Raw genomic sequence first — 27,310 nt, 5'->3', positions numbered from 1 at the left:
TTTGCCTTGTGATTTGAGATCAACAAACTTAATCTAGTGATTATAAAATTTACCTTATAATCTAAAAGTCAACATTATATTTTTAAATCCAATTATTATCTATATTAAAATAATATTTAGCTAAGAAAATTCACTTAATTAAAACACATGATTGTTTGTTTGTGTAAGCTTTGGGCCACAGTGTTATAGACGAAAAAAAAAAAAAGAATCCAATTTGAAAGAATGGCATTTGGCGGCGAAACTAGCGTAGCATTTCAAATTATGAAACCTAATCTCCGAAAGTGCAGAACCAAACCAAAAGGCTTGAGTGAGTGAGTTCAACACTTGAATTTGGGATAGAAAGAAAGAGAGAGATGAACGGGAAGCAAGCTGGTGCGTCGTTGGATTCCTTGATATCTTCCTTCAATGGTCGCATAACGCAGCTTCAGGAACTCGTCATTGCGCGAAACAGTGAGTCACCTCCTTCACCTAATCTCAATTTTCAATCATCCAATTCCAAGCTTTCCTTCTCACACCAATTTTCCAGTGTACCCCGCCAGCGGCGTCGCGGATCTCTCGGCGGTGGATGCGGCGGTCACCGCCATGGAGCTTCAGGTCAAGGCCATCAAGGACCGCCTGCGCCAAGAGGTTCAAGCCATTCCCAAAACCAAGGCATGTATTTGTGGCTTTTGATTTTGCTTCCAATTCCGTTAGCTCTAGATGCTTAATTGGTTCTGGGCTTTGTTTCTCGCGTATGCTGCTTCTTTAGAATTCGAGGAAAATTAATGTTTAGGGAGTGTTTGGGTGGTAAGTTGATTTGGGTTAAACACTTGTTCGGTAAGCTCTTGTCATGATTTTTACTTTTTAGTCGTTATAGTTAAAAACATTTAATTTTAGCTTCTCTAGTTTACATATCATTTTTTTTTTTTGATTCTGTTTAGTCTTATAATTTCATGAATCTTACATTTTAGTCTCTTTAATCAATAGAGGATAGAGACTAAATGAAAACAAAAGTGATATATATCGGAATCAAAATGTAATGACTAAAAGATTGAATGTATGAATATGTAGGGATCAAGTGTATTTTTAAACCTTATTTTTATAAGCATATAAATATAAAAGAAAGGAAAATAAGAAGGTAGAATGAGTTCACAGAAAAGTCATATAACATTTTAACAAGTCTAAGTAACTTCTTCCAAATGTTCCTGTGCTTCATGCAATTATTTCAATGGATCAAGTCTCTTGATTAGATATGCTTGGAGATTGACATTGGGAAATTCACTGAAAAGAAGCAAACTATGATTATTTATACCACACGCAACTGTAGATGTCAACCATTAGTAGAATTAAACATTATAGCTGGGGAAAGAAAAAAGGAACAGATTTTTGTATAGCTTTTGCTGTTTACCCTTATTCTAGATTTTTTGCGTTGTATTGATTGAATAATTAAACTCATATTTTTCAATTGATGACTGTTGAGTTTGTTTGTTGGCCTTCTAGTAGAAATTGATCGATGCATCACTGCGGCAGCAAAAGAAACTGCAGAATTTGTCTCTTCATGTTCCCCACCAAGTGCCTGATAGAGTGACAATGTCACATTTGGAAACTAGTAGATGGTAATTTTATATTTTTTTGTTTAATCTGTTATGTGGTTTGTTTTACGAAATTTATATCATCTCTGTTTGAGCAGACACCTAATTGTTGTTAGTGCTGTTCCGCAGTTTGTTTCCTGAATTTTCTGGACAAGACTCTGGATCATTTGAGGCCTTGAAGCTTGATGAGGAGCCTGCAGCAGTGCCAGTGCCCAAGGTAAGTGAGATCTGTTTAAGTGCAAATATCATTTTGGTTCACGCCTAACATAGTCCATCTAATGCCGAGAGACGAAGCCTGTGTATTTCTTAACAGTATGCAATGTATCATCGCAACTAATTTTCTTGAAATGTGGTAATATTTCCTTGTTTTAGATAACTGGATTAGGCTCACCTATGTTTTTTCTACTACCAATACTCTTAACCTTTTCGAAACATATTTAGATCATCACAACATGTTACGAATAAGGAACCTATTACTTAAGTGTGCTGCAGAAGGAATACGAAGATAACAAACTCAAGTGACCCGCAGGTCAATTAATTGGGCAGTTATAGGGGTCACTAGGTAGTTAGGAGTTGATTGCTATAAATAGCAGTATAGATAGATACTGTAGTAGTAGATTTCGGGAAAATTCATTGTGGAGGAGAGGACTGAAACTATAATTCTCAGCAATCATTACATGATAACAGTTTTCTTTTTCTCTCTTATCGTCTCTCTTTCTCTACTTCTGAGTACAGCTACATGAGTTCTTTTAATTCTGGGTTCCAGTTGTAACACAACACGAATTATTGATAGTTTAGAAGTATTATATGGGAAATTTGGAACTATTATATCGCCTTGCATTCCATGTTTTTATGTTTTCTCTCTTTTTCGGTTCTTTTTAATCTGTTTGACTGTTCCCTACTTGAGAATTTGTTGCCCTTGCCTCAGTAAAGCTATATCATTTTTCTTATCATTACTAGATACATTGTCATGTTATGGTCTGAGATTTTCTTTTGTAGGAGAAAAAAGGTCGTGGTTCACCACCAACGTGGTATGTTACTGGAAGTGAACTAGATTCCTTGTCATCGTAAGTAACAAACTATACTTCCATTGATTGAATAATTCTCTACATCGTCAATCTAAATTCAGCTGTATTATATATATGTTATATAATACATCTGATGATGTGAAGATGAATTGTCAACAAAACATGCATAAATTGCTCTTAGAAGAAAGTGTTTTCATAGTTATAATCCCCCTGTAGCTTTGGCTCCTTCATTTTTCCAGTGCGTTTGGCTCTTAAATTATACCTGTCGGAGCAATGTAAGTGTTGTCACCAGGTGTGTCATTTGAGATGTCTCAAAACATTGTTGACTTAGTCAATGACTAGAATTTCGATGTAGAAACATGCTCTTCTCTATTCATGATTTATGCTTACTTCATTGCCTGACACCATGTCTGATGTTACAGATACATGAGAGGCAGGCTTACACTAGAGAAGGTGAATGCAGCAATCAATGATATGGCGTCTTATGCTGAAGCAAATGCTCAACTTATCGTTGCCCCCAGAAAGAAGGTTAACACACAATTTTGTTTTAATTGTAAATTACATTCGTTACAGTTTGCCTTTGTCTTGACGATTTTTTTTTCTTGTTCATGAAGTTGGCGGAAAATCTTTGGGAAAAAGCTCTGGTGAGTTAAACCTTTATTTTTATTTCAAAAATTATTTTCTCAAGGAATTGTTTTCTGTCTGGTCATGCTTTTCTGTAGTTATCTATCAGTTTATGCCAACAGAAAAAGGTTCTCAGTTGTCTTAACAATGCAGGAAATAAGAGATATTGCAACCATGGAAGGGATTAAGGGAAAACACTTTTTTCTTGAAGTTGACATAAAAGGACCATCACTGAAACTTGACAACACTGGAAAAGCAATACTGACGGTAAGCGTTCTTATCTCAAACGTGATTTTGGTGAAGTTGAACTTGCTAATGAATTACTTGTGAAGTTATTTGAAATTTTAAGCTGGATAATCATGAATATTTAAAGTTCTAATCTAATGTAATCATACTGGATGAGCTAGTTCATTGCCATTTCTGGGTTCACCTTTTCACCCTTTACCTAGTGTGGGATGGTTGAAGGAAAATCAAAGGAGGGTCTCAAACATTAATTCCTTATAAGTTAGAGTTTAAGTTTCTTGATTAAGCTATCAATTTCTTATATAACCTAACAAAGAACCCAACTTTAAGAACAAAAGTTTATGCATGACTTATAGCATTTACTCTATTCCTAAATGTAAATATCATTAACTGATTTACTTCAGTTCAAGGTTTCACAAGTTAAAGGAGATCAAACCATAACATGCATTAAGTGAAGAGAGCAATAATACTAAATAATAACTAAGATTAATAACTTAGAATGTGAACACGAGAATAGATATGGTTACATCAAACTCTAACATGGGTGAACTTAACTAGACATAGACATGGAGCACAACAAAAATAACGAAGAAATGAAGAAATTTGATTTTGAAGTCATGTGAGCTCTTTCGACTGCCACACACACTCTAAGAAATGTTCCTCAATATTTTGTCTTCAAATCTCTCGATTTTAGGTCATAAGCCCTTTTGTATTTTCTCATTAATGACATGTCAGTATTTTTGACGTTAAACGTGGAAATCCACCCTTAAGAGAATAATAAAAATTGACCTTTGAAGGTTGGATTGAGCATGACAAATTGAATCAACTTGCTAAAGTCTTTGGAAGGTTGGATTGAGCATGGGATTCCATGTTCAACGTCAATACATAGCCAAATTTCTCCTGATGCTTCACTAAGTTTTCTACTTATTTCAATGTTTCCCATCCTTCTCCTTTTCATCTATAAGATGACATCAAAATGCTTGTAAATTTTCTTAAAACTTATAAACTAAAGTTAATTTTTTACAAATTAAATTAAATTTGGATCAAATCAAAAACTCAAGTTAAAGAAAATTAAAATAAGTACATCCAATTATACCACAAATTCAAAACAAATATGATACTTATCAATTATCTTTTAATTACACTCTAAACTATGGACTACTTTACCCTTTAACTATACTCTAAACTTATTTTAATTTCATTCATTTTTATCTAGTCTCACATCTTTCGCATATTTACATCTTTAACCACTTATAACTCATACATCTTTTCCAATTGTAAAAGTATGTATGAAGTGCTTTTTTCTTTTTCACTAGCTATATAACCTATAACATATAATAAAGAGGGATTGTTCTATTTTTTATACATGTTTTTAGACGATTTTATTCTTAAATTTTTAAATAATAAAAAATAATATTAAAAATTAATCATTTTTATAAAGATAAAACTTGAATTCAAGATCTTTAAGTTTGAAGAGTAAATGCAACACTAATTGATCTATCAAACATTGATAATTTTTAAATATTTTTGTTAAATAAAATATAGAAATAAATAGTGTCTTGGCTCCATTAGTAAATAATAGTGTTTGTAGGTTATCGACACCTGTTGGTATGGTGGTTTCTTATTGAACAATTTGCAATCTTTTTTTAGGATGGCTAGTCACTATAGCTGCTAGTTCTGTATTGTAGAGCAGTTATTTCTGAGAGCGTGTTAACTAATTTGCTAAAAACAGAAAAGATTGTTTTGCACAATTTTTTTAGAAGATTCTTAATTACTTTTACTCTTGGAGATCGTTGGGGTCTCTAAACTTAGCTAACAATAGGAAGAAGTCAGAAATCTGGTGTTCTTCGACCGGATTTCACTATTCAGTGTCCTTTAATTAGATCTAAGGGATCATAATAATCACTAAGGAAGTTTAAATTTTTTTTTTGTTTTTTTTTTCTAGTGGGCTTATGCTGCCTATATGTAAATGATTACGCTCAAACTCTAGCCTATGAACCCTACCGTTGATACTTTTTTCTCAACTTTAGTTGCTCAAAGGAACAACTTTGACCGTGGGAATGACCATTCTTATTAATGCAATTTCACTCCATCTAGTCACCCAGAACATGTTTGGGACGATTTTATGTGAATTAAATGTTTTTAGTCCTAGATTTTTGTTTTTAATCCTTGAACAAATTTTATTGAATTTTAGTTCTTAAAATTTATTTTCATGAATACAAAATTTTGATGTTAGGAACCAAAATGTTAACAAGTGAAAAAGTTTAAAGATTAAAAATGAAAATCGACAAAAGTTTAAGGACTAAAATTAAAAAAAAAATTGTTTAGGATCTAAACAAAAGTTGACAAAAGTTTAAGGGTTAAAAACATATTCGATACTTTTTATATTTTGATAAAACAAGTTGGATGTTTAGGATGACCATTTAAACTTTTAAATAGTTTTTTTAAATAAATTATTTTCTTTAATATGAGAATTTGAAGCTTATAATACTTATTTTTAACTGTTTTTTCCTCGTGAATTGATTTATTATATACATGTTGGTTTTTTATTGTATGAAAACAAAATTAATATTTCAGAATTAATGTTTGTTGGCTCAATTAGTGTTGTAATTAATTCTCAAGGTGTTGAGTTTGAGTCTTGAGCTTGATAAAAAATGACATACCGAGAGAAACTAATTTCTAAGAAAATCGATAGATATTTTTGTCAATATCATGGTATAGAAAAAAATTAATTTTTCAAAATTACTTTTTTTTAACAAATTTATTCAAACAAAAAAATCATTTCAATTATAATTAATTATTGAAATAATTTAATTCTTACAACTATCCTAAATACACTTTCAATATGCCCTCTTAAGCACCATGTTGTACATGTATGCTATTATAACTTTGCCACCTATTCGTGTCAACTATGTATAGAATTCAAGCCTCACCCTCTTTGTGGTAAGGGTGAGCAAGTGATGAGTTTATTTCTAACCTAACATGGAAATTTTTACCTAGTTATTTATTTAAATCCAAATCTGATCCGGGTCAAGACTCAAAATAAATGTTACCGACTCGATATTTTAACATAATATATTAAAATTAATATGATATTTATTTAAAGTGTAGAATAAAGAAGTTATAATAATTAAATAGTTATATTTTATGATATACTTCTTAAAATAAATATCATTATAAATATGTAGTGTTTTTGATAGGCATGAAAATTTAACCTGATCCCATAAATACACTTCTGAACTCGCCCTGATTTGAATGGAGAAAACTCATGTTTATCGGTTCAGGTTTTTCCCCATTGATAAAATTGGGAGCAGGGACGGGAACGGGGATGTTAATATTCGCCTCGCCCTCGCTCCTGCGTCGCTTAATAATATAATTAAAAAATTATTTATATATATAAACCAAAATTAGAAATCTTTATATGTGAAATTTTGTATTATTTTACTTTTCTTTTATTTTTTTTATTTTTTCATATTTATTAGAAACAAAAAAGAAAAAAAATTCATGAGCGGCTATGGAGGCAGGGTGGGGAAACCCGAACCCCGCTAGAGACGGGAATGAATACCTAAGTTTTACTTTCAACGAGTATTGGGAGCGGAGGCGATTTAAATTTGCGAGAGAAGGGGCGGGAAACATAAAACCCGCTCACACCTTGACCCATCCTGTTGCCATGCCTAATAATAACATGATACAAAATATTATCTACTAATTAAAATTTTATTATTAATACACGACAGGTCAAAAGAAATTATATTTCTTAATATAGTGAGACAGTGAAATCGGGCTTGTACGACTTGGAAGATTACCTTTCCTAAAAGAATACGCAGGCTTTAATTTTAAAATCCGAATTTGTCCAATCCTTTTTGGGCAGACTGTCATTGGATCGGACCGGATTTTACTCACTCCTAGTTTGTGGATGTCCTCTTTCTTTAATTGCTCGCTCGCCCCTTGATTTAATCAAATCATGCTAATGGTGCTTTGCTTTAAATAATGATTCTGCTCTTCATTTGGTTCAAAATAATTTTCTCTTAAAATTATTATGATTGTTCCTGAGATCACCAAAGATCGGAGTTAAACAATTCACTTTTGATAATGGTTGTAGCATGAGTTTTTCCCAGTTGGATTTTATGTCAAGGATCTCAAGACATACCAAGTTTCCTGAGTGCATGATCAATATTACCTCTTCTTGACACGAGATGTGAATTGGCTGTTCTTTTATGCTTGGTCAATATTGACATCATTTTGAGGCAATGCTTGAATGCTTAATATGGTTGCAGTAGACAGTAGCCAGGGAAATGGGGTGAAATTTTGAGGTAGTAATGCCATTATCCCCAAATAGTGAATGTTTCCCAATATTTTCTGATGCAATCCTATTATAAACCGGATGAAAGATAGTTGACTTGAAGTTCCAATAGAAACTTTAGTGTGCGATCTCTCTGCATAATTTGGTTTGTCGGTTCACAAGATATTTCATGTGTGTCGTCTTTGACGTTCTGCAGGTTCTTCGTCACCTTGGACGCATTAATGAAACTCGTGTCGGACATCATCGGGTCATCATTCTGCAAAAGCCTCACTAAAGGACTAGTTTCAGTATTTCATGTGCGTATACAGTATACAACGACAACAAAGCCTTATTTCATTGGTTGACTTCAGTTCAGCCACATGTGTATGTACTATGTATACAAAGAAAATTTAAAAGGGTCATTTAGATTGATGTAATCATTTTAGACATTCAACTTCTTTCTACTTTTATTTGTGGATGTGTATAGTTATGAATGTATGTTAACTTTTGTGTCATTCATTGGTTTATTATCAACATAAACAAATACATTGAACCGAACTATAAAGCATCAACAACCCGTGCTTTCTGCGGGTAAGTCTGTTTCACACGGCGGTGGCAATAGGCTCGTTTTTGTTTTTGTTTTTTTTAATTACTTTTTTTTTTTTTTATAAATATATTCATACAATATCTTAAAATTAACAATTAAGAATTAATATGTTTCGTAATTTTTTTTAACTAGATACAATTTAAAGGTGCTTAAATGGAAAAACAAAATTTAACAAAATATTTTGAGACATTTGTTTATAAAATATTTTTGACATGTATGTATATGCAAAAAATAAATAATAAACAAGATAGAGATAAGTATAACTTTTTTTATTTTGTTACATAAAAGTTTAAATTAGTGTAAGATAAGGTTAAAGTTAATTACTAATTTATTTTGATAATTTTTGGATAAAATTATATATTATTTAACTTATTTTCAATACAAATTTACACAAAAGAATATAAAACACAAAAAAATTAGATTCAATTCAAAGTTTTAATTAATAAGAATAAGATACTTAAGAAAAAATGTCATGCTAATGGCACATATTTAAGTATTTACAGTATTACATATGATGTTCAGAATTAATTCATTGTTAAAATGATAAAACTCAATTAAATGCACTCTATAAAACTACAAATAATGATGGGAACAAATGATAAAACTCTATTAAATGCACCCTATAAAACTACAAATAATGACAAGAAAAAAAGAGTTGAAAAATTTCCAAGATGTGAAAAATGTGATGGATAAAATAGGTTAGAATTTTCCAAGAACACGCTTCTCATCTTAACCATCCAAATCCAATGATTCATGTACGTTGCATAAGTCAAGCGTTAAAAGATCACTGCTACAGAAAGAAAATTAAAAGTATTAAATATGATTTTAGTTTCTGGAAAATAAGTGAGTATTGATTTTGGTGCTGCAAATTTATTTATGTATTTTAATTTTTCATCTTTTAAATTTTGTAATTATTGTTTTTTTACTGGTCTTATAAAATATTTTTGATTCTTATTAAAAGTTTAAGATTTAAGATTTAGAGTTTAGGATTTATTGAAAAGAATAGTACGTGTAGGTTGGTTTGAATTATTTTGAAGAAATAATATTTTACCTATGATTTTTTTTAAAGAAATAAATAACTATTTCTTGACTTAAATGTATTTTGTCTTTGTAATATATGTAAGATTTGATTTTGGTGTATGTAAAAAGAATTTCTTTGTTTTTCATCTTCTAAATTTGAAAATTTTTGTTTTAAATTTCTATTATCATGTGAAATTTTTAATCATTTATTTGTTTATTAGGATGTTAAGTGTTCATTTTAAGTAATATCCACAACTGTCCATAACATTATTATGTCACATCCAAATTTTTTTATAGATCTTTAAAATAAATATTATTTATCTACTATATAAATGTATATTTATCATACCTTATTCCAACATTGACTAAGAATCTATAGGAGATTTAATAGTTTACTCCAAGAGTTAACACCTACTTAAGGAGTGTTTCAACAAATGGCTTTCTGATGTGTCAAATCAATATCCCCACTATGGGACATTCTACTTTTGGAAAATATCCTTTCCTCTAGTCCTAAGTCAATAAACATGTTTTAATACCTATAATATTCTTAGCATCAAGTACACATCAACAACCATCACCTATATATATGCATTACCCTAAATCAACGTATATACAAATTTAACAACATCATAGCATGCCATGCATCTCAACCATTTCAATCATACCATCATCTATATATATCATCCCATGCTATATCAATATACATAGAACAACATCTCCAATTAACATACAACATGCAATAGATTCAACTAACCTATTCATATTCACCATTTAATTACAAGAACAAGTATTTTCAAAGTGACCCATGCTTGACGTCTTTGAGGTAGAGGGCTCTTTGCCTCACCTAGGCCTAATGCCATTTAACTTGCACTCGGTGTGGATGAGATGGGAAATCCCTAGGCTCTCACGCTTGGTATGGTAAAATCTCACACTTAGCCTCACGCCAACCCAAGGCAATTCTTTCTCCCCACACCTAATGTCACTCCTCTGGTGCTCAACACAAATTTAGACAGAGTCAATTTTCTCATCTCACGCTCAATGTCACTCCAACTCAAGACAATTTTTTCTCCTCATGCCTGAGTTGCCACCAATCTTGCACTTAACATGAAAAAAAATTGAGTGCCTATAATTAAACTATGCCCAATGCCATGAAAGCATGCCTAGCACGATAATGAGTTTTGCACTTGCAAACTCAACAATTGCCCTCCTTTCTCCTAAAAACTAGACAAATCTCCAACATGCAATGTAATATCTCCCACTTATACACTTCAAACAACTCATTTCCAATTAGAATTACAACATGCAACAATCAAATGACTCCCTTCATCAAAATCCACCTTCATATGCTCAAAGCACCAAAACTTAACAACTCATATCATTCAATTCAAATCTAGCCAACATACAAGAATTTGATGAAAAAACCAACATGCATCATAAGCGATCCAACCAAAAATAAGTTCTAGTTTCCCTTATCTCAACTCTAAGCAAAAAGAGGAAGAAGGAAAGAGAACTCTGAGTAATAACACCGAGAAAATTCTGCACTAACTTTGATTCTTAGCTCCATGACTTTGAATCACCAACTAGATGCTCAACAAAGATCATCTACGTACTCTGGAAGCCTAGAAAGAAGAAGGAAACTTTAGAATTCTAGAGCACTTCTCTCTAATTTATCTCTGTAGGAATCTTGAGAATGAACTTATGAAACTTAATTCTCAAAAGAAACCTTATATTCTTTCTCTCAGGGTCAAATTGGACCTCTGTCAAGAGAAACTTTAAAATACCCTACAGACTCCTCAAGAGTTCCTTAACTCATAGAGTCTCTCAACACTTGACCTTAGAACACTCAACACACAATTATTGATAACATGTAATAATTGAAAAAAATGTATAGTTATAGGGATAAATTTTTACAAGACTTAATTATGTTCTTGGTACTTCAAATTTAGAGTCACTGTTTTTTTGGTCCCCTAAATTTAAAATTTATGTTTTTAGTTCTGTAATTTTAAAAAAATATATTGTTTCAGTTCTTGAATATATGTTTTTTAGAGGCTCAAATAATAATGGCTGAAATAAAGACTCAAATAACATTTGAGAAGAAAGACTCAAATAATATATATATATATATATATATATATATATATATATATATATATATATTATTTTTAGTGGCTATAAAAACACATGTTGTAAATATGAGGGATTAAAAAGACGTATATGAGACTAAAACAACTTTTTTTTTGAATTTACAAAAACTAAAAAAATAAATTTTAAGTTTGAGGAACAAAATAATAATTCTTATATTTTAGGGACAAAATAAATTTTAAATTTTAAGGACAAAAAATTTAACATTTATGTTTTTAGTTCTGTAATTTTAAAAAAATATATTGTTTCAGTTCTTGAATATATGTTTTTTTTTTGTATTTATGAGTTATCCAATTTTATTATTTATTTTAGTTTACAAATTTTGGTTCGATTCCATTAAGTGTAGCGACCACGGCGGGTCGTTACACTTTTATGCAAGATTGTGCTTTATTGTCATATTTATTGATTATGAAAAATAATTAATATGATAAAGTATTTGATTAAAATTAAAGACTTCTTTTTATAACAGAGATTATAATAATGAGAAAAATAAGTTTTTTTTTTATTTTTATCTAAATTGTTCTTGATCATAGGATTATTGAGAATAGGACATCATTAATCCATATAGATCAATATATGTGTAATAGTATTTATTGGACAAAGATTAATAGATCTTATTTATTAAATTACTCATATAAATAATGCATATAGGGATATGACTATTAAACAGACTCTATAAAGGAGAATTCCTAAGGGTTATGTATTACCTTAATATTTTGTCAATAGAAAATTCTTAAGAAGAAATATATAATTTCTTAGACGTGAGATTATCATAATAATTAACAAGATATGTATTATACTTTGATTTCAGACACCTAATACCTTAAGTTGAATGATTATTGGGTGTAATTAAATTATTATATAATTAAATGATAAATCAAAAAGGGATCCATCGACTCTTGGTAATGAGTTTAAGATCTATACACTACACCAAAAAAATGAAATAACGTCACAAAGTTTGCGGCGGTTTTAAAGAACCGCCTGCGGTTTTTTAATTTTGACTAAAACACATTAAAATTACGGCGGTTTGACCCAACAGACGCAATTTTTAATTTTTTTTCGACGGTTAATATAGAACCGCCGCAGGTAGGTTAAAAATTTCAGCTTACTCAAATGTTCCCTCCCCTCTCGTCCACAAACCTAACCCTTAACAACATAATCCCCGTTTCTCTCGCTCCATTCTTCTTCTTCTCTATCAGTCCATTCTTCTTCTTCTCTCTCGCTCACGGTCACGCCTCTGCTGCTCAAGAGTGACGCCTCTAGCCTGCTGCATTGAACGTTGCTCACAACCACTGGTTCACGGGGTCACGGTCACACCTCTGCTTTCCTCTGCCTCATCCGGTGAGTTAGAAACTTGCTCACAGAGCAACAAAGATATTGGGTTTTATGTTAATAGCTTTTTCCATATGGTCTTGACTGGTCGTAATGCCTTGCTATCTAATTTGAGATCAGGTGGAACTGGCATTGACAGCATCTTAGAGGGTAACAAAGATGCACAAATAGTCAACTGATTGTGTTGCAACCAAAGAACTCTGGTACATACCGATGAATCTAGGTATTGGGTTTTATGTTTTATGGTTGATGGTTTTCAATCATGTTTGGTTTATTGTTTTTAAAATTGACTGAGTACTATGCAGTTCCTCTTTGTATATCTGTCATTTGAAGGAATTAAAAAATAGCTTGTGTGGTAGTTCGCAAAACTTGAATTAGAAAACATTCTAACTTGAAGAATGTGTTGAATTGTTTAATTGCCTGATTATTGTGTTTCCTTAAGTCGAAGCCCACCATGATCTCATCAATCTTCATATGTTATATAATTGAGTGTTATTAATATTAACTTCTAAGTTGAAAATTAAGGTTGTCGACTGCATGACGATTAGTAGGGACAATGGACATGTAGTGGTCCAAGACTATGTAATAATTCCTCTTTCCTTTCAGCATGTTTGCCATTTCAAGAAATTAAACAATCTATTTGTAAATAGCAGTAATTGGTTGAGTAATTAATTAATTTGTAATTTTCTTGGTACCTCGTGTACTGAGTTTGTCAGAATTGGGATCCCACTATATATAATGATTATTGCCATATCGGGTTACATAGAACATGCCTTCATCTGGTGTGAACCTTACTCTGAGCTTACCAAGAGAATTTTTTTTTTCTAGCAAGTTTTGATGTGGACGATTAGTGATTTTTTACATGCAGCTTTAATGTGGACGATTAGTGATTTTCCTGGGCTAGGAACACTTTCTGGGTGGAACACTTACACCGGACTTGCTTGCCTATCTTGTAACTTTGACTCTATTCCCTGTCGTCTTCCTTATAGCAGGAAATGGTGTTTCATGGGTCATCGTCGCTTTCTTGATCAAAAACACAGATTTAGACTGAACAGGATCCGCTTTAATGGTGAGCAAGATTTGCGTAGTTCACCGAAAGCATTATCTGGTTCTGAAATTCTTGAACAGGTTCAGAATATTAATGTCACATTTGGTAGAATACCAGTGCAAGAAGGGACAAGAAAAAGAACCCGAGGTGGACATCTTCCACAAAGTAGCACTCAACAGTGGAAAAAGAAAAGCATATTGTTTGAACTTCCATATTGGAAGGATAATTGTTTACGTCACAATCTTGACATGATGCATATTGAGAAGAACGTGTGTGACAATGTCATATATACTTTGTTAAATGATAGTGTAAAGACAAAAGACAATGTTAATGCGAGAAAAGACTTGCAAGCTATGGGTATTAGACCTGAACTTTGGCCAAATGAACATGGAAAATATCCTTTAGCAATCTTTGCATTGACTAATAGAGGAAAGAAGGCATTTCTAACAACTCTAAAGAATATCACCGTGCCAGATGGTTATTCTAGCAACATTTCTAGATGCATTGACTTAGATAACCTTAAATTGAATGGAATGTTGAAAAGTCATGATTCTCATGTATTGATGGAGCAATTCTTACCATTAGCCATGCGGACAACGTTGCCTGATGAGGTTTCAACAATACTAATTGAGTTTTGCTCATTCTTCAGACAATTATGTGGTAAAGTGTTGAAAATTGAAGATTTAGACAAATTGCAAAATCAAATTGTCTCCACTTTATGCCACATGTAAATGTTGTTTCCTCCTTCATTCTTCACTGTTATGGTTCACTTGGTTGTTCACCTTGTTGAAGAAGCCAAGCTTGGAGGTCCTGCTCATTATCGATGGATGTATCCTATAGAAAGGTAAAAAACGTGTGTTAGTGTTTCTTTTTATTTTATCATTTTAGTAATAAAACACATTCATCTAAATAAAATTGATTGTGGCTTAATAATAGGTACTTAGGGCAACTAAAATCTTATGTACGTAATAAAGCATGACCGGAAGGCTCTATAGCAGAAGGCTACCTTATGCAAGAGATTCTTACATTTTGTTCAAGGTATTTAGATAACATTGAGACAAGATGGAATCGACTTGGTCGTGTAGATGATGAGCCATATGATAGACAATCTCAATCACAAGTAGGTGAATTGTTTCTCGTGGTTGGAAAACCTGCTGGTGGCTCTTCATATTTCACCCTTACCCCCAAGGAGAAGTTACAAGCTCATAGACATGTGTTAACGAATTACCCTGTGGTTGATTACTACCTTCAGTAAGTAATTATTTCACTTGGATAAATTATTAAGTTCTTTTTTTTTTTTCGTATATCTAATATGATATAACTAAGTAGGCAATTTAGAAATATTGTACGAAGGCAGCTAAGAGGTGGTGCAAGGAATGCTGCTGAGGTAGACAAGAGGGTTCATAGAGATTTTGTTCGTTGGTTTTCTAATCGCGTAAGTGCTTATTCATTCCAAGTTCAATATGTTTATTTTTAATAAGAATTTGACTAACAATATGTATTATGCCATTAGATTGGAAATAATCTTGACAGTCTTAGTGAACCAGATAAAGATGTTCTTATTAGTCTTGCGCAAGGTCCTTTTGATCGAGCTAAAAGGTTCACAGCATTTAATGTTAATGGATACAAATTTCGAACCTTAACACGAGACAAATTTTTAAAAACTCAGAATAGTGGAGTTTTTGGCACATTTGGAACAAGAAGCTACTCAAGCAATAATGATGCCCAAATGCGATTTGAAGGGGTGCCATACTATGGAAGATTGATAGATATCATTGAGATTTTCTATAATGGGTTCACAGTACCCATGTTTAAATGTGAATGGGCTGACACCACTACTTCAAGAGGCATGAAGGAAGATAAGTTGAGTTTTATCTCTATTAACTTTGCAAGACTAATACATACTGGTGAAAAAGAAGATGATGAACCATACATTAAAGCTTCTGAAGCTCAAATGGTTTTTTATGTAGAGGATGAGAAGGAACAAGGTTGGAGCATACCAGTTCATTTGAAACCTAGAGACTTTTATGATATGGGTGAACATGATGAAGAAATTATGGGATCTATTGAGGCATACCCATCACACAACTTGGAACAAATATTTCATGATGATGCCACACATATACAATTGGCAAGAATGACTACAGATGATGATCTTGAAAATTCAACCATCAATGAAAATTTTGATGAAGATAATCAAGATATGGTTTAATAAGAGTCAAGAGTAAGAAACCTCTTTATTTGTTTTGCACAAGATATTTTTGTTTGGTTTAAACTTTGTAGTAGCTATATGTTTATCTTCTACTTTTAGTTATTAAAGTTAACATTATGGTTTATGCAGGTATGCCTCGTACAAGAAGACATGTTGTGGCTAGGTGTCAATCCACACCAAATGAAGAAAATAGTTTCTCCATGGGCACTCATCAAAGTGTAGAGGTTCAACTACCTCAAAGTGAGCTCATGCCAAATATTGAATCATCTTCTCGTGATGACATACATGCTACTTCACCCATTCGCTCCGGATCTAGGAGGTCGACACACCATGAATCTGATGTGGTTGAAGATTTATCTGTGGCTCAGAAAAAATCCCCTACCTATTGGAATGTTGATGTTATTAGTATGTATAATCTAATTTTCGTTATCTCATTATTATTTATTGCAAAACTTGTTGGGTTGTTAATGTTTGGTTTATTTACATGTTAGATGAAGAGGGTGTTGTTACGCAAACACGTTTAAGGGTGCAAGATGTGTTTGCATCATGTGATGCCACTAAGGTGTGTACCAAGTGGAATTCTGAAGGTCAACCAATAGGAGAGTCTGCAGGTTTATTAGCAGGATTTTTGGGTGAAATTGTAAGCAACTTCAGTAATTTCCCCATAATGTACGAGACTTGGAAAAAGGTTCCAAAAGATTACAAAAACAATGTTTATAAAGAAACTATACAGGTATCAATTATAATTAACTGCACACATGTGATTTCTTGTGTAATTTGTGTACTAATGATAACTTTCATTATATTGTGGTAAAGGCAAAATTTGATGTTAATGATCAAGAGCATAAAAAATATATCTTAGCTAGCTTGGGAAAGAAATGGAGGGACACTCAATGTAGGTTGTTTCACAAAAATTATAATTGGGAGATTTCTGTGGAGGAAAACTGTCAGATGCACCCACCAGAGATTGACCCAGACCATTGGAGGCTTTTTGTACAATTTTGGACGAGTTCTAAACAAATGGTAATATGTTTTCATCTTCCATTGGTTATAAGTTTGGTTACATATATTGACTTTTAATTTTGTTAAATGTAGGACATATCTGATAAAAATGCAACAAACCGTGAAAAGTTATTGATCCCACACACTCTAGGATCAAAGACATTAGCATGAAAAAGGGATGAGTTGGTATGTAAAGTTCATTTAGTCTATTTTGTTTGAAAAAATTGAAAAAAATTGTTTGTATAATTATTTTTGGTATGGTGAAAAATGTTAGGAAGTGCAATATGGACGACGTTATAGTAGAGGAGATATGTATCCTATTGCTCATAAAAAGAAGGATGGATCATTTGTGAACGAAGATGCTAGACAAAAATATGTGAGTACAATATATTATTTGTAATTTTCAATTACCATTTGCTTTTCACTCATATAAGTAATCTTTTACTATTTATCTATGTATTCAACATTATAGGTAGGAACAATTGCATAATGAAATTCAGGAGACTTCTTCTAAGAATGAGGCATTCTTGAAAGTGTTTGGAAAGGAGCATCTAGGATATGTTCGAGGCATGGGACTTGGGGTTACTCCAACTCAAATCATTGGATCATATTCTTCCTCTACGAGGTCTGGATCTTCATCAGATGCGGCCACGATAGCAGAATTGCGATCTGAAGTTGAAGCACTTAAGGCACGAGTTGGTGAAGTTGATGTTTTGAAGGAACAATTAGCTTTCCTTATGCAAATTGTTAAAGGAAATCAGGTATAAAATAAAGTATTTAAAAAATTGTAAATTTTATTGTCTAAGTAAAAGTTCAAATCTAATTTGTTATTATTTTAATTTCAGGCAGCTGAAATGGAATCTCCAGCAGATTTGAGACGTTCTTCTCAGTCTAGCCATATTCCTGAAGATAATGGAGGATCATCATGAGGGACAATTTAGATATTTGCTTCAATTTTAGTTTGTTAGGAGCTTTTAGGACCATCTTTATATTTTTGTTGTTTTTATGTGCCTAAGTTTCTTAAACTTAAGGACCATTTGTATGTTTCAAAGATACAAATTTATTATGCACTAAATTTAGATTTAATATCTTTATTTAATGAATGACATTTTTATTTGAATCATTTGTATTAGTTTATCTTGATCACATGTTTGAGATAAGAATTTAAACAAACAGGTTGAAAATGTAATTATAAAAAACATTTAATTATAAATTGGACGCGAATTAAATTGCGGCGGTTACAAACTGCTGCAAATTGTTAATTAAAATGCATGTTTAAATTTGCAGCAGTTTTAAAAATCGTTGCAAAATTTTTGAAAACCGCCGCAAATTTTTAACTAGTTTCAGTTTCTAAAATAGCGACAATTTTATAACCGCCGCAATTTTATCGAATATGTTGCGACAGTTTAGAAAACCGCCGCAAAATTTAGTCCCGACGCACAACATTGCGGCGGTTTACAAACCGTAGCAATTTAAGTTTGCGGCGGTCAAAACCGCCGTCGCTCTCAGTTAAAAACCGCCGCAAACAAACAAGTTTTTTGTAGTGATAATGAAAATAAGGACCTTGGCCGAGACAATTGAAATGAAAAAGAAAAAGAGTTTTTCTTGTATTTTTCATTATATGTTAACTTATTAGAATTTGACAATTAAACCATATTCCAAAGTTAATTTAGAGCTGTGAAAGATGGAAGAAAATTTTATGTTAATTTTCTAAAGGTTCTTGAGAATATTATTTCATACTATTTGAATGTTAAGGAGTGTTACTAGACACCAATCTTGATTAGTAAATTAATGTAGTTAATTTACTATCAGTTTAATTTTGAGTCTATAGGGTCACACACTAATGAGTGTTCTAAATTTTACTCAAGAAAATTTATTATTTGATAATTAAATTAGTTCTTTTCTCTCTTATATTCTCTATTGAAAAATTGTTCGGTTAAGAAGTTGACAAGCAAAGATTAGTCTCAATGTGGATACACGTGCGGTCTTCATAGTTTTGAAAGAAAAAATTTTAAAATTTAGACTTCTGGGATACTTTATTTACTTTTTTTAGATATCCTATCAATTACCATGTGTGATTTTATAGCTTAAAGTATATTTTTTATTTTCGCCACAAATGTTTAGAACATGATTTTAAACTTTCACGCACGTACGGAATGTTCCAGTTCATGCATCTCAGATTTATATAGTAGTTACTTGACACACACGGAAGGCTCCCGGCCAGTTCATATAGGGAATGGTTCAGTTCATGCATCTTATTTATATATAGCTACTTGTAACAAGTATACCTTTGTCTTGTTCTGTCTCTTAATCTTTATAGTTAATGGCTGAAATAAGCTCATTGGCATCCCAATTACACTCTTCTGAACCTTATTCATCAGCTACTGATGAAGACATACCCACCATTGACTACTCTCTACTCTTCTCTGACAACCCTAATCAGCAATTCCATGCCCTTCAATGCCTCCGTGAAGCATGCCAAGAATATGGCTTCTTCTATGTAATTGTCTTGTACCTCTTATTGTGTCCTACTATAAATTTTCACAATGCATAGTTTCTTTTCTTTTCTAATTATTTTATCCCCTATTAAATACTGTTTAGCTTATTTTAGTCAAAATTATTCACTTCAAAACTAGTTAGTCAATCAATTTATAAACTATACCAGAGTGATTATGATCATTACAATAATTTTAATTTTCATATATATATATATGGATGGATTTAAAACCATGCATATGGATGACATGTATATCTATATATATAATTTTTATTTGTCATTATTTTATACACCTAAACATATAACATTGTATCATTGTTCCACTTAGTAATAAATTCAAAATATAGGTATAAATCTCATATACCTACAAATACAAATACATTCATACATTATACCAAAAGTTTTCAATACAGGATGTGTCTGTGTTGTTAGCAATTTTAATGTAGGCTGGAATACATTTTTAATTTTTTGAAAATATGATATTTTATAATATATATATATATTTTTTATTTTTAACCCCTAATTTAATAATAAAAAATATAAATTTTCCCCTCAATATAAATTAAAAAACATGATTTTATAATGCTTTTAGAATTTGAAAATATTTTTTTTAAATACCTGAAAGACTAAAATCAAATTATTTTCATTCACGAATAAAAAAGTATAGAGACTAGTTTCAATAAATAATATACACTACTAGATTTTAATCTTTTAGCAACATTTTCTTGTTTACATTTGTTAAAATGTTACTATATATTAAATAAATGTTATTTTGTAATATTTTTTTGAAAAATGTCATTATAGATAGAGTAACATTTTTTATTTCAATATTATTATTTCTAATTGTTTTCAAAATCAAAGTCCCATATCAAGTAAAAAAAATTTACATGTTATTTTGCAACATTTTTTTGAAAAATGTTACTATAATTGCTTCTAAAATCAAAGTCCCACGTCGAGTAAAAAAAAGTATATTTCTCTTATATCTAATTGTAACTCATAATTAAAGTCCCACATCGAATATATTAATGACTTATAAAGAGTATATATACTCATATAGTTATATTTAAGATAAATGAAATTTGATATTCTATATATAATTAGTGGTGACTAACTAAAAATGTCTTTCTCTAAAAACTTAAGGAACTTTTAAAAGTTTAGGAGACATAAAAATATAATAATTAATAGTAATATTTAAATTAAAATTAATTATTATTTTATAAGATTAACAAAATATTGGTAACATCATTAAAATGTTACAAAAAATTATTAAAATGTTACAAAAATACTACTTTGGTAACATTTTAAATGTTACCTAATTATGCAAAAATGTTATTAAAAGTCTTTAGCAACATGGACTATATACAACATTTGATAATATGTTGCTAAAACAAATTAGTAACATTTATATATAATTAAGTAACATTTTTCAAATATTACTAAATACCAATTGTGTTGTAGTGATAATACAAAAGTTTTCCACCTCCTCCCCCTTCTCTATGTAGATATAATGAAAACTGTTCTTATTCTAAAAAATGAGAATATTAGATCATATTTTTTAAAGGTCAAAATTTAAAAAAAAAATACATTTTTTTAAGATATCATGTAAGTACTAACTAATTAATTTTTTCTTTTAATTATTTATATATATAGAGTTGTACGACTGAAATTATAAAATTTATTTCTTACCATTAGAAAAGTTTTCACAAACAGCCAAAAAAAGATAGAAACTAAATATCGGAGAGCTGCTATATATTATTACAAGAGTTACTGCACGAAATGTAAAAAAAGACATGCAGCAACTTTAAAGAAATGAAATATATTTAGGCCATTCAACCTTGACATAATACAAGATGGTTGGGTATCTTGAAACAGCTATATAATATTATATGTGTTCTTTCCTGTACGTAATATATATCTTTTTTCTTAGATTAAGCATTTTCCATAGACAGAGTTGCTCAATCCTTTTTATGTATGCAGTTGGTGAACCATACCATCCCAGATGGAGTATTTGACTATACATTAAAGGGAGTTTCTGATTTCTTCAATCAAATTACAACCTTAGATGAGAAAAGAACCAACAGCAAAAAATACCGATGGGGACTAAACTCCTCAGCTGGGGAAAACAGGGAATATCTCAAGGTTGTTACAAATCCCCAATATCATTTTCCTTCCAATCCACCAGGTTTCAGGTATATGATAATTATAGAGAAATTATATAGTTTCCTAGAAAATTTAATATTAAAAAATTACTTCTTCTTTCTCTTTTTCATAACATATTTAAACTCATTTAATTAACTAATCCAACAAATTGATGACATGGTAGTTAATAAGCATCATGCATTTACAGATTGTGAATCGATCTATTTAATAATAAAAATATTGTGCACAAAAACTTATTTTAGATCAATACAATTAAATCATTTATCATAGCAAGAATAAAAAATCATTCAATTATCGATTATTTAGTTCAAATTTCTAAGAATACCATAGCAACTCACTAACATTCATTTGGTGTTTTCGTTAATTAAATTAATGATAATTAATTTTACTATGACATTCCATATATATATATATATATTATTTTGTTTTGGGTTTGTTGGTGTATCAGCAAAACTTTAGAAGAATATGGCAAGGAAATGAGAAGGGTAGTAATTGGACTAGCGAGGGCAGTGTCTAAAACGTTAGGGTTTGAAGAAGGTTTCATAGAGAAGGCATTGAACTTGAAGTCAGGGTTTGATGTATTGGCCATGAACCTTTATCCACCGAATGCCAAATCCAAGGGAGCTGTTGGCTTGGCTGAACACACTGACCCTGGCTTTGTGATTACACTTGTGCAAGATGTAAATGGTGGTCTCCAAATTCTTTCTCACAAAGGAAAGTGGATTAATGCTTATATTCCCCATCATGCTATACTCATCCAGCTTGGTGATCAACTAGAGGTAATTTTATTCAAAATCTCTCCCCCGGTAGCTATACCTAAAGGGATCTAGGAGAGAAAAAGACTTGAGCTCTAAGTGGGTCTCATTATTTTTTACAACATGGAGTATCATTACTTGACAAGTAACTAATTTTTGTTAAGCAACATGACTCACTGTTTTTAAAGGAGTCTCTCTTTAATTGGGTCTCATCTTATATATTAATATGAATTCCAACAAAATTATATATTGTTCTCTCACCTCATTTATTATATATATGTTCCTTATGATTATTAAATTATTGATGTTGGATTATTTTTATAAAAATATATATTTTTATAGATTTTCAAGTTTAGTTAATTTTATTTTCTAACTATACTCCTATTTAAAATGACAAAATTTTGTAAAAAAAAGAAAAGAAAAGAAAGACTAAGGATTTTTCTGGACAAATAATTTATTTAAGATCTTATTTAATAAACTTTTATGCAATAAGAAGTTATATTATAAGAAATTAAAATTTAATAAATTGTTGCATTTGGATATAGATGTTAACAAGTACTTAATGTTTGAATTTATAATTATTTAAGTACTTATAAGATGTTATCTTATTTTAAAAATTAATGAATCAAATTTTGACTGAAAATAAAATCAAAATATAAATACTGACTAAATAATTTTTGAAAATGACATTATATATCACAATAATATTAAAAAAAATTACTAGTCACCATTCACCTAATTTTAGTTTATAACCATGATTAAAAATTAAGAATCATAAACTTTCAAAATATATTTTTACGTAAAATAAATAGTTTTGAAAGTATCTAGTTATTTTAACATTTTCACCCTCTTTAAATTTAACTTATTTTTTTTAACATGAATTAATTGTAGATCTTAACCAATGGAGTGTATAAGAGTCATATCCATCGAGTTATTGTTGGCAGCAATAAAGTACAAAGGATCCCTGTGGTCGGTATTCATGGACCTTCTTTGGACAAATTCATAAGTCCGAGCAAAGAGTTTGTTAATGAAAAACAGCTACAAAAATACCGTGGAATGACCTATAAAGAATCTTTGAAAGAAAATGGAGGTGATGAAATTGATGTGCATTCATCACTTGATCAAGTTAGACTAATGTAAAATTTGCATTCACACTACTCTCCCACACACACCACATTTCACACGCACACACATCACAATTTGTTTAATTAGTAATAAGGTGTGTGAATAAATTCATAGCGCTTTGTATGTATTCATATCTGGTATGTTTTCTCACTTGTATTATGCTTATCATTTATAGCACCTTTTTATATGCTTTCATCTAATTAACTTGGATGTATTGTATGAGTTTCGAAATCAATTTGAACATTTTATGCTGGTACAAAAGTAGTTTTTATTTTTATGAGACATCATATTGCCAACAATATCAGAAAAATCACTTGTATAGAGTTGAAAAATCAACTTTAACCTTGTGGGGGGTTTGAATTCTCTTCATCATCCAAAACTATGTTAAAATTAAATAATAACTAACATGGATAATTTTTTATTTATTACTTATTTATTTTGTAAAAATACACCCCCAAAATCTTAATATAAACTTGTTTTTGGATCAGAATCTTGCATGACTAAAATTTTATTTTTAATCTCGAGTTATAGATAATAAAAAGTTTATTTTTTAAAATAGAATTAATTTCTTATTTGTTATCTAATTTTGTTCCCAACTTTTATTCCAAGGATAAAATAATTCGTTTTAATGCCCAATTTCACCTCAATTTTTGTTTTCTTAATATTAAATTTAATTAAAAATATCAATATAAAAAAATTAAAATAAAAAAATAAAAAATAGTTTTAGTAAATAAATAACGATAAAAATGAAATAAAAAATAGAAAAAAGATAGACTCTGACCCCCAATGTATAAAGAAAAGAAATGCAGTATTTTTCATAAAACTATACTCAAGGGGACCATTTGACTTGTTCATATATTCATTCAGAGCAAGAAAAAAAAAAGGAATTTAAAGAAAGGGCACACAACAACACTCGAATCACACGGGTCATTCTTTTACCATCACAAATCACAATCTATCATATATTTTTCATGTTCATTTATTTTGGTGGAGCATCATTTTCATATATCCACACAGTACAAAACGTAAAGGGTCTGAAGATACAAATTAATGGTCTCAGGTCTCTCTCTCACTGTCACACATGACATTGAGTAAGTTAAGAGGGTCACCATTGCAAAATTATCATTTTACATTGGTCGAGTAATAATCCACTTAGAAAGTGATTCTGTGTGCTTTTTGTAATTTAGAGTAAGTTTTTTACATTTATTATTCAATGATCGATGTAATTAATTTTTTTTTATATCGATTCAAAATAAAATTGATGTAAAAAAGTTTTACATTGGTTATAATAATTACTATAAGAGGCACATTTTACATCAATTTTTTTTTTTAGACATTTTACATCGATTTTGAAAACGATGTAGATTCAGATAACGTAGAAAGTGTAAGACATTTTACATCGATTTAAAACCCGATATAAAAAGTCTCATTTCTACATCAATTATTGACAATACTGATGTAAAATATGATATATTCTACATCGGTCATATTTTACATCGGTTCTTGGTGGAACTGATGTAGAATATGTCATATTCTACATTAGTTAAAACATAATTAACCATTTTTATAGGAATCAAAATAAAAATTTACTTAAACACGCACTGTTGGGAATAAAATATATGTCCAAGATCCAATCTATCTTATATGCATTAATAAGATTGTGCTTTATTGTCATATTTATTGATTGTGAAAAATAATTAATATGATAAAGTCTTTGATTAAAATTAAAGACTTCTTTTTATAATAGATATTATAATAATGAGAAAAATAAGTTTTTTTTTTTAATTTTATCTAAATTTTTCTTCATTATAGGATTATCGAGGATAGGACATTATTAATCTAGATAGATCAATATATGTGTAATAGTATTTATTGAATAAAGATTAATAGATCTCATTTATTAGATTACTCATATAAATAGTTCATATAGAGATATGACTATTGAACATACACTATAAAGGAAAATTCCTAATTGTTATGTATTACCTTAAAATTTTGTCAATAGGAAATTCTTAAGAAGAAATATATAATTTCCTTAGATTTGAGATTATCATAATAATTAACAAGATATTTATTATACTTTGATTTTGGACACCTAATACCTTAAGGTGTTAGTTGAATGATTATTGAGTGTAATTAAATTCTTGTATAACTAAATGATTAATCAAGAGGGATCCATATCGACTCTTGGTAATGAGTTTAGGCTCTATAATGAAAACAAAAACGTTGGCCAAGGCAATTGACATAATAAAGAAAAAAAGAGTTTTTCTTGTATTTTTTATTATATGTTAACTTATTAGAATTTGACAATTAAATCATATTCTAAAGTTAATTTAGAGCTGTGAAAGATGGAAGGAAATTTTATGTTAATCTTCTAAAGGTTTTTGAAAATATTATTTCACTACAAAAAATATGCAATTTAGCGACCACCAAAATCGGTCGCTAAATTGCTAAAATCGGTCGCTATTTACCTTAACGACCGAATTTAATCAGTCGCTAAAACCCTAGTCACTAAGCTATTTAGCGACGGAAAAATTTTCGGTCGCTAATTCGTTCGCAAAATGGTTGCAATGATTTTGGTCACTAAAGTGTATGAGACCAAATTAGTGACCGAATAAATCGGTCGTTAAATATTTATTTTTTATTTTATTAAATTTTATAGACGTCGCAAATTTGGTCGTTACGAACCACTCATATTTGGCCTCTTAAGGATTTTATTTCACAATACTTAACTTTTTAACATGTGTTGTCCTTAATTACACAATTTTTGGAAACTTCCCAGAAGGTCACCTATCCCTATATTACTCCAAGTCAAGCATGCTTAACTGTGAAGTTCTTATGAGATAAGCTACCGAAAAGCATATGCATGTTGTTAGTATAAGTAGTACAAATTAATTTATTTAAGTCGTCCTCAACTATCCAATCTCATACCTATATTATCTTTGGATCCTTATCATTTTTTTGTATTCGGACAATTATAAATATATAATAATATATATATAATAATTATATTACTACTAATAATAATTATATTATATTTAATTAATCTTTATTTATATATACTTACTTTTATAATTAACAATCTACTTATTTCTATTTAAAATTAATTTTATGATACAATTTAAATTATTTATTATAAATTTAAAAGTTTAAGTAATAATTTATATATTTTAAAATGAGAAGGGTTATAATAAAACACTACTAGAAAATTGCAAAATAGCAACCGAAATTAGCGACCAAAATTTATTAGTCGCTATTTATCGACTGATTTAGCGACCGATTATGAATAATCAAAATAGCGACCGATTTAACGATCAAAATAAGTCGTCGCTAGAAAATCGGTCGTTATTTCGGTCGCTAAATATATATCTACATATATTATACTTATAGTGACACTTTTTGTATTTCAGTATTGTTTACGGCGGAATTAACCATTAATCGTTTACGGGTTCTTTTTATGTAGACTAGCACAGCGCGTGTTTCAATTTAGGTATATTTTTCGCTCCAAGAAGAACGGAGTGGAATAATTAATGATTACCCATTTCCCAACACTCCTCAACGATCAACATATAACAATTTTCATGCACATGAACGCTTAGATGAATCGAGTGAACAATTATAATATTGGCAATGCAGATCATGGTTCACTTCAGGTAATGATA

General features: G+C 30.2%; 3 protein-coding genes across 9 annotated transcripts; all 3 read left to right on the top strand.

Annotated features, from left to right (window-relative positions):
- The first annotated feature begins 256 nt into the window (after window positions 1-256).
- LOC109815546 (spindle/kinetochore-associated-like protein) lies at window positions 257-8,353 on the top strand. The gene is made up of 9 exons (XM_020380298.3): window positions 257-450; window positions 527-651; window positions 1,483-1,595; window positions 1,701-1,788; window positions 2,571-2,638; window positions 3,022-3,127; window positions 3,214-3,243; window positions 3,377-3,490; window positions 7,966-8,353. Exons 1-9 carry the CDS (start codon window positions 354-356, stop codon window positions 8,041-8,043), a joined length of 819 nt encoding a protein of 272 aa, XP_020235887.1. The 5' UTR covers window positions 257-353; the 3' UTR covers window positions 8,044-8,353.
- A 5,203-nt stretch (window positions 8,354-13,556) lies between these two features.
- LOC145955498 (uncharacterized) lies at window positions 13,557-18,162 on the top strand. 7 transcript variants are annotated; one of them, XM_083070296.1, is made up of 10 exons: window positions 13,557-15,332; window positions 15,411-15,760; window positions 15,868-16,121; window positions 16,258-16,514; window positions 16,601-16,842; window positions 16,926-17,132; window positions 17,205-17,297; window positions 17,390-17,487; window positions 17,588-17,872; window positions 17,957-18,162. In XM_083070296.1, exon 1 carries the CDS (start codon window positions 13,687-13,689, stop codon window positions 14,626-14,628), a length of 942 nt encoding a protein of 313 aa, XP_082926422.1. In that variant the 5' UTR covers window positions 13,557-13,686; the 3' UTR covers window positions 14,629-15,332; window positions 15,411-15,760; window positions 15,868-16,121; window positions 16,258-16,514; window positions 16,601-16,842; window positions 16,926-17,132; window positions 17,205-17,297; window positions 17,390-17,487; window positions 17,588-17,872; window positions 17,957-18,162. The 7 variants fall into 7 exon arrangements, with proteins under 7 accessions (XP_082926422.1, XP_082926429.1, XP_082926425.1 ...); XM_083070303.1 differs by lacking the exons at window positions 13,557-15,332; window positions 15,411-15,760 and having other exon boundaries at window positions 15,772-16,121; window positions 17,386-17,487; window positions 17,957-18,159; XM_083070299.1 differs by lacking the exons at window positions 13,557-15,332; window positions 15,411-15,760 and having other exon boundaries at window positions 15,772-16,121; window positions 16,255-16,514; window positions 17,386-17,487; window positions 17,957-18,151.
- Window positions 18,163-19,374: 1,212 nt separating this feature from the next.
- LOC109815548 (2-oxoglutarate-dependent dioxygenase 19) lies at window positions 19,375-24,026 on the top strand. The gene is made up of 4 exons (XM_020380300.3): window positions 19,375-19,611; window positions 21,586-21,797; window positions 22,217-22,547; window positions 23,415-24,026. The coding sequence occupies exons 1-4, from the start codon at window positions 19,435-19,437 to the stop codon at window positions 23,661-23,663; spliced, it is 969 nt and encodes a 322-aa protein (XP_020235889.2). The 5' UTR covers window positions 19,375-19,434; the 3' UTR covers window positions 23,664-24,026.
- The last annotated feature ends 3,284 nt before the right edge of the window (window positions 24,027-27,310 follow it).

Source organism: Cajanus cajan, chromosome 3 (genome assembly GCF_000230855.2).
Source record: "Cajanus cajan strain Asha chromosome 3, NIPB_CcT2T_4, whole genome shotgun sequence".
NCBI classification, from domain to species: Eukaryota; Viridiplantae; Streptophyta; class Magnoliopsida; order Fabales; family Fabaceae; genus Cajanus; species Cajanus cajan.
The sequence above is the reverse complement of the archived record's forward strand: the minus strand, read 5'-3'. Positions and strand labels throughout refer to the sequence as shown.

What these genes read in the sequence shown, in the direction of transcription:
- LOC109815548 (XM_020380300.3), top strand. Translation starts at nt 19,435, where the DNA reads ATGGCTGAAATAAGCTCATTGGCATCCCAATTACACTCTTCTGAACCT. An exon ending in AAGAATATGGCTTCTTCTAT is followed by an intron (nt 19,612 to 21,585) that starts GTAATTGTCTTG and finishes TTATGTATGCAG; the next exon opens with TTGGTGAACCATACCATCCC. An exon ending in TCCAATCCACCAGGTTTCAG is followed by an intron (nt 21,798 to 22,216) that starts GTATATGATAAT and finishes TTGGTGTATCAG; the next exon opens with CAAAACTTTAGAAGAATATG.
- LOC109815546 (XM_020380298.3), top strand. Translation starts at nt 354, where the DNA reads ATGAACGGGAAGCAAGCTGGTGCGTCGTTGGATTCCTTGATATCTTCC. An exon ending in ACTCGTCATTGCGCGAAACA is followed by an intron (nt 451 to 526) that starts GTGAGTCACCTC and finishes CCAATTTTCCAG; the next exon opens with TGTACCCCGCCAGCGGCGTC. An exon ending in CAGCAGTGCCAGTGCCCAAG is followed by an intron (nt 1,789 to 2,570) that starts GTAAGTGAGATC and finishes TTTCTTTTGTAG; the next exon opens with GAGAAAAAAGGTCGTGGTTC.
- LOC145955498 (XM_083070296.1), top strand. Translation starts at nt 13,687, where the DNA reads ATGTGGACGATTAGTGATTTTTTACATGCAGCTTTAATGTGGACGATT.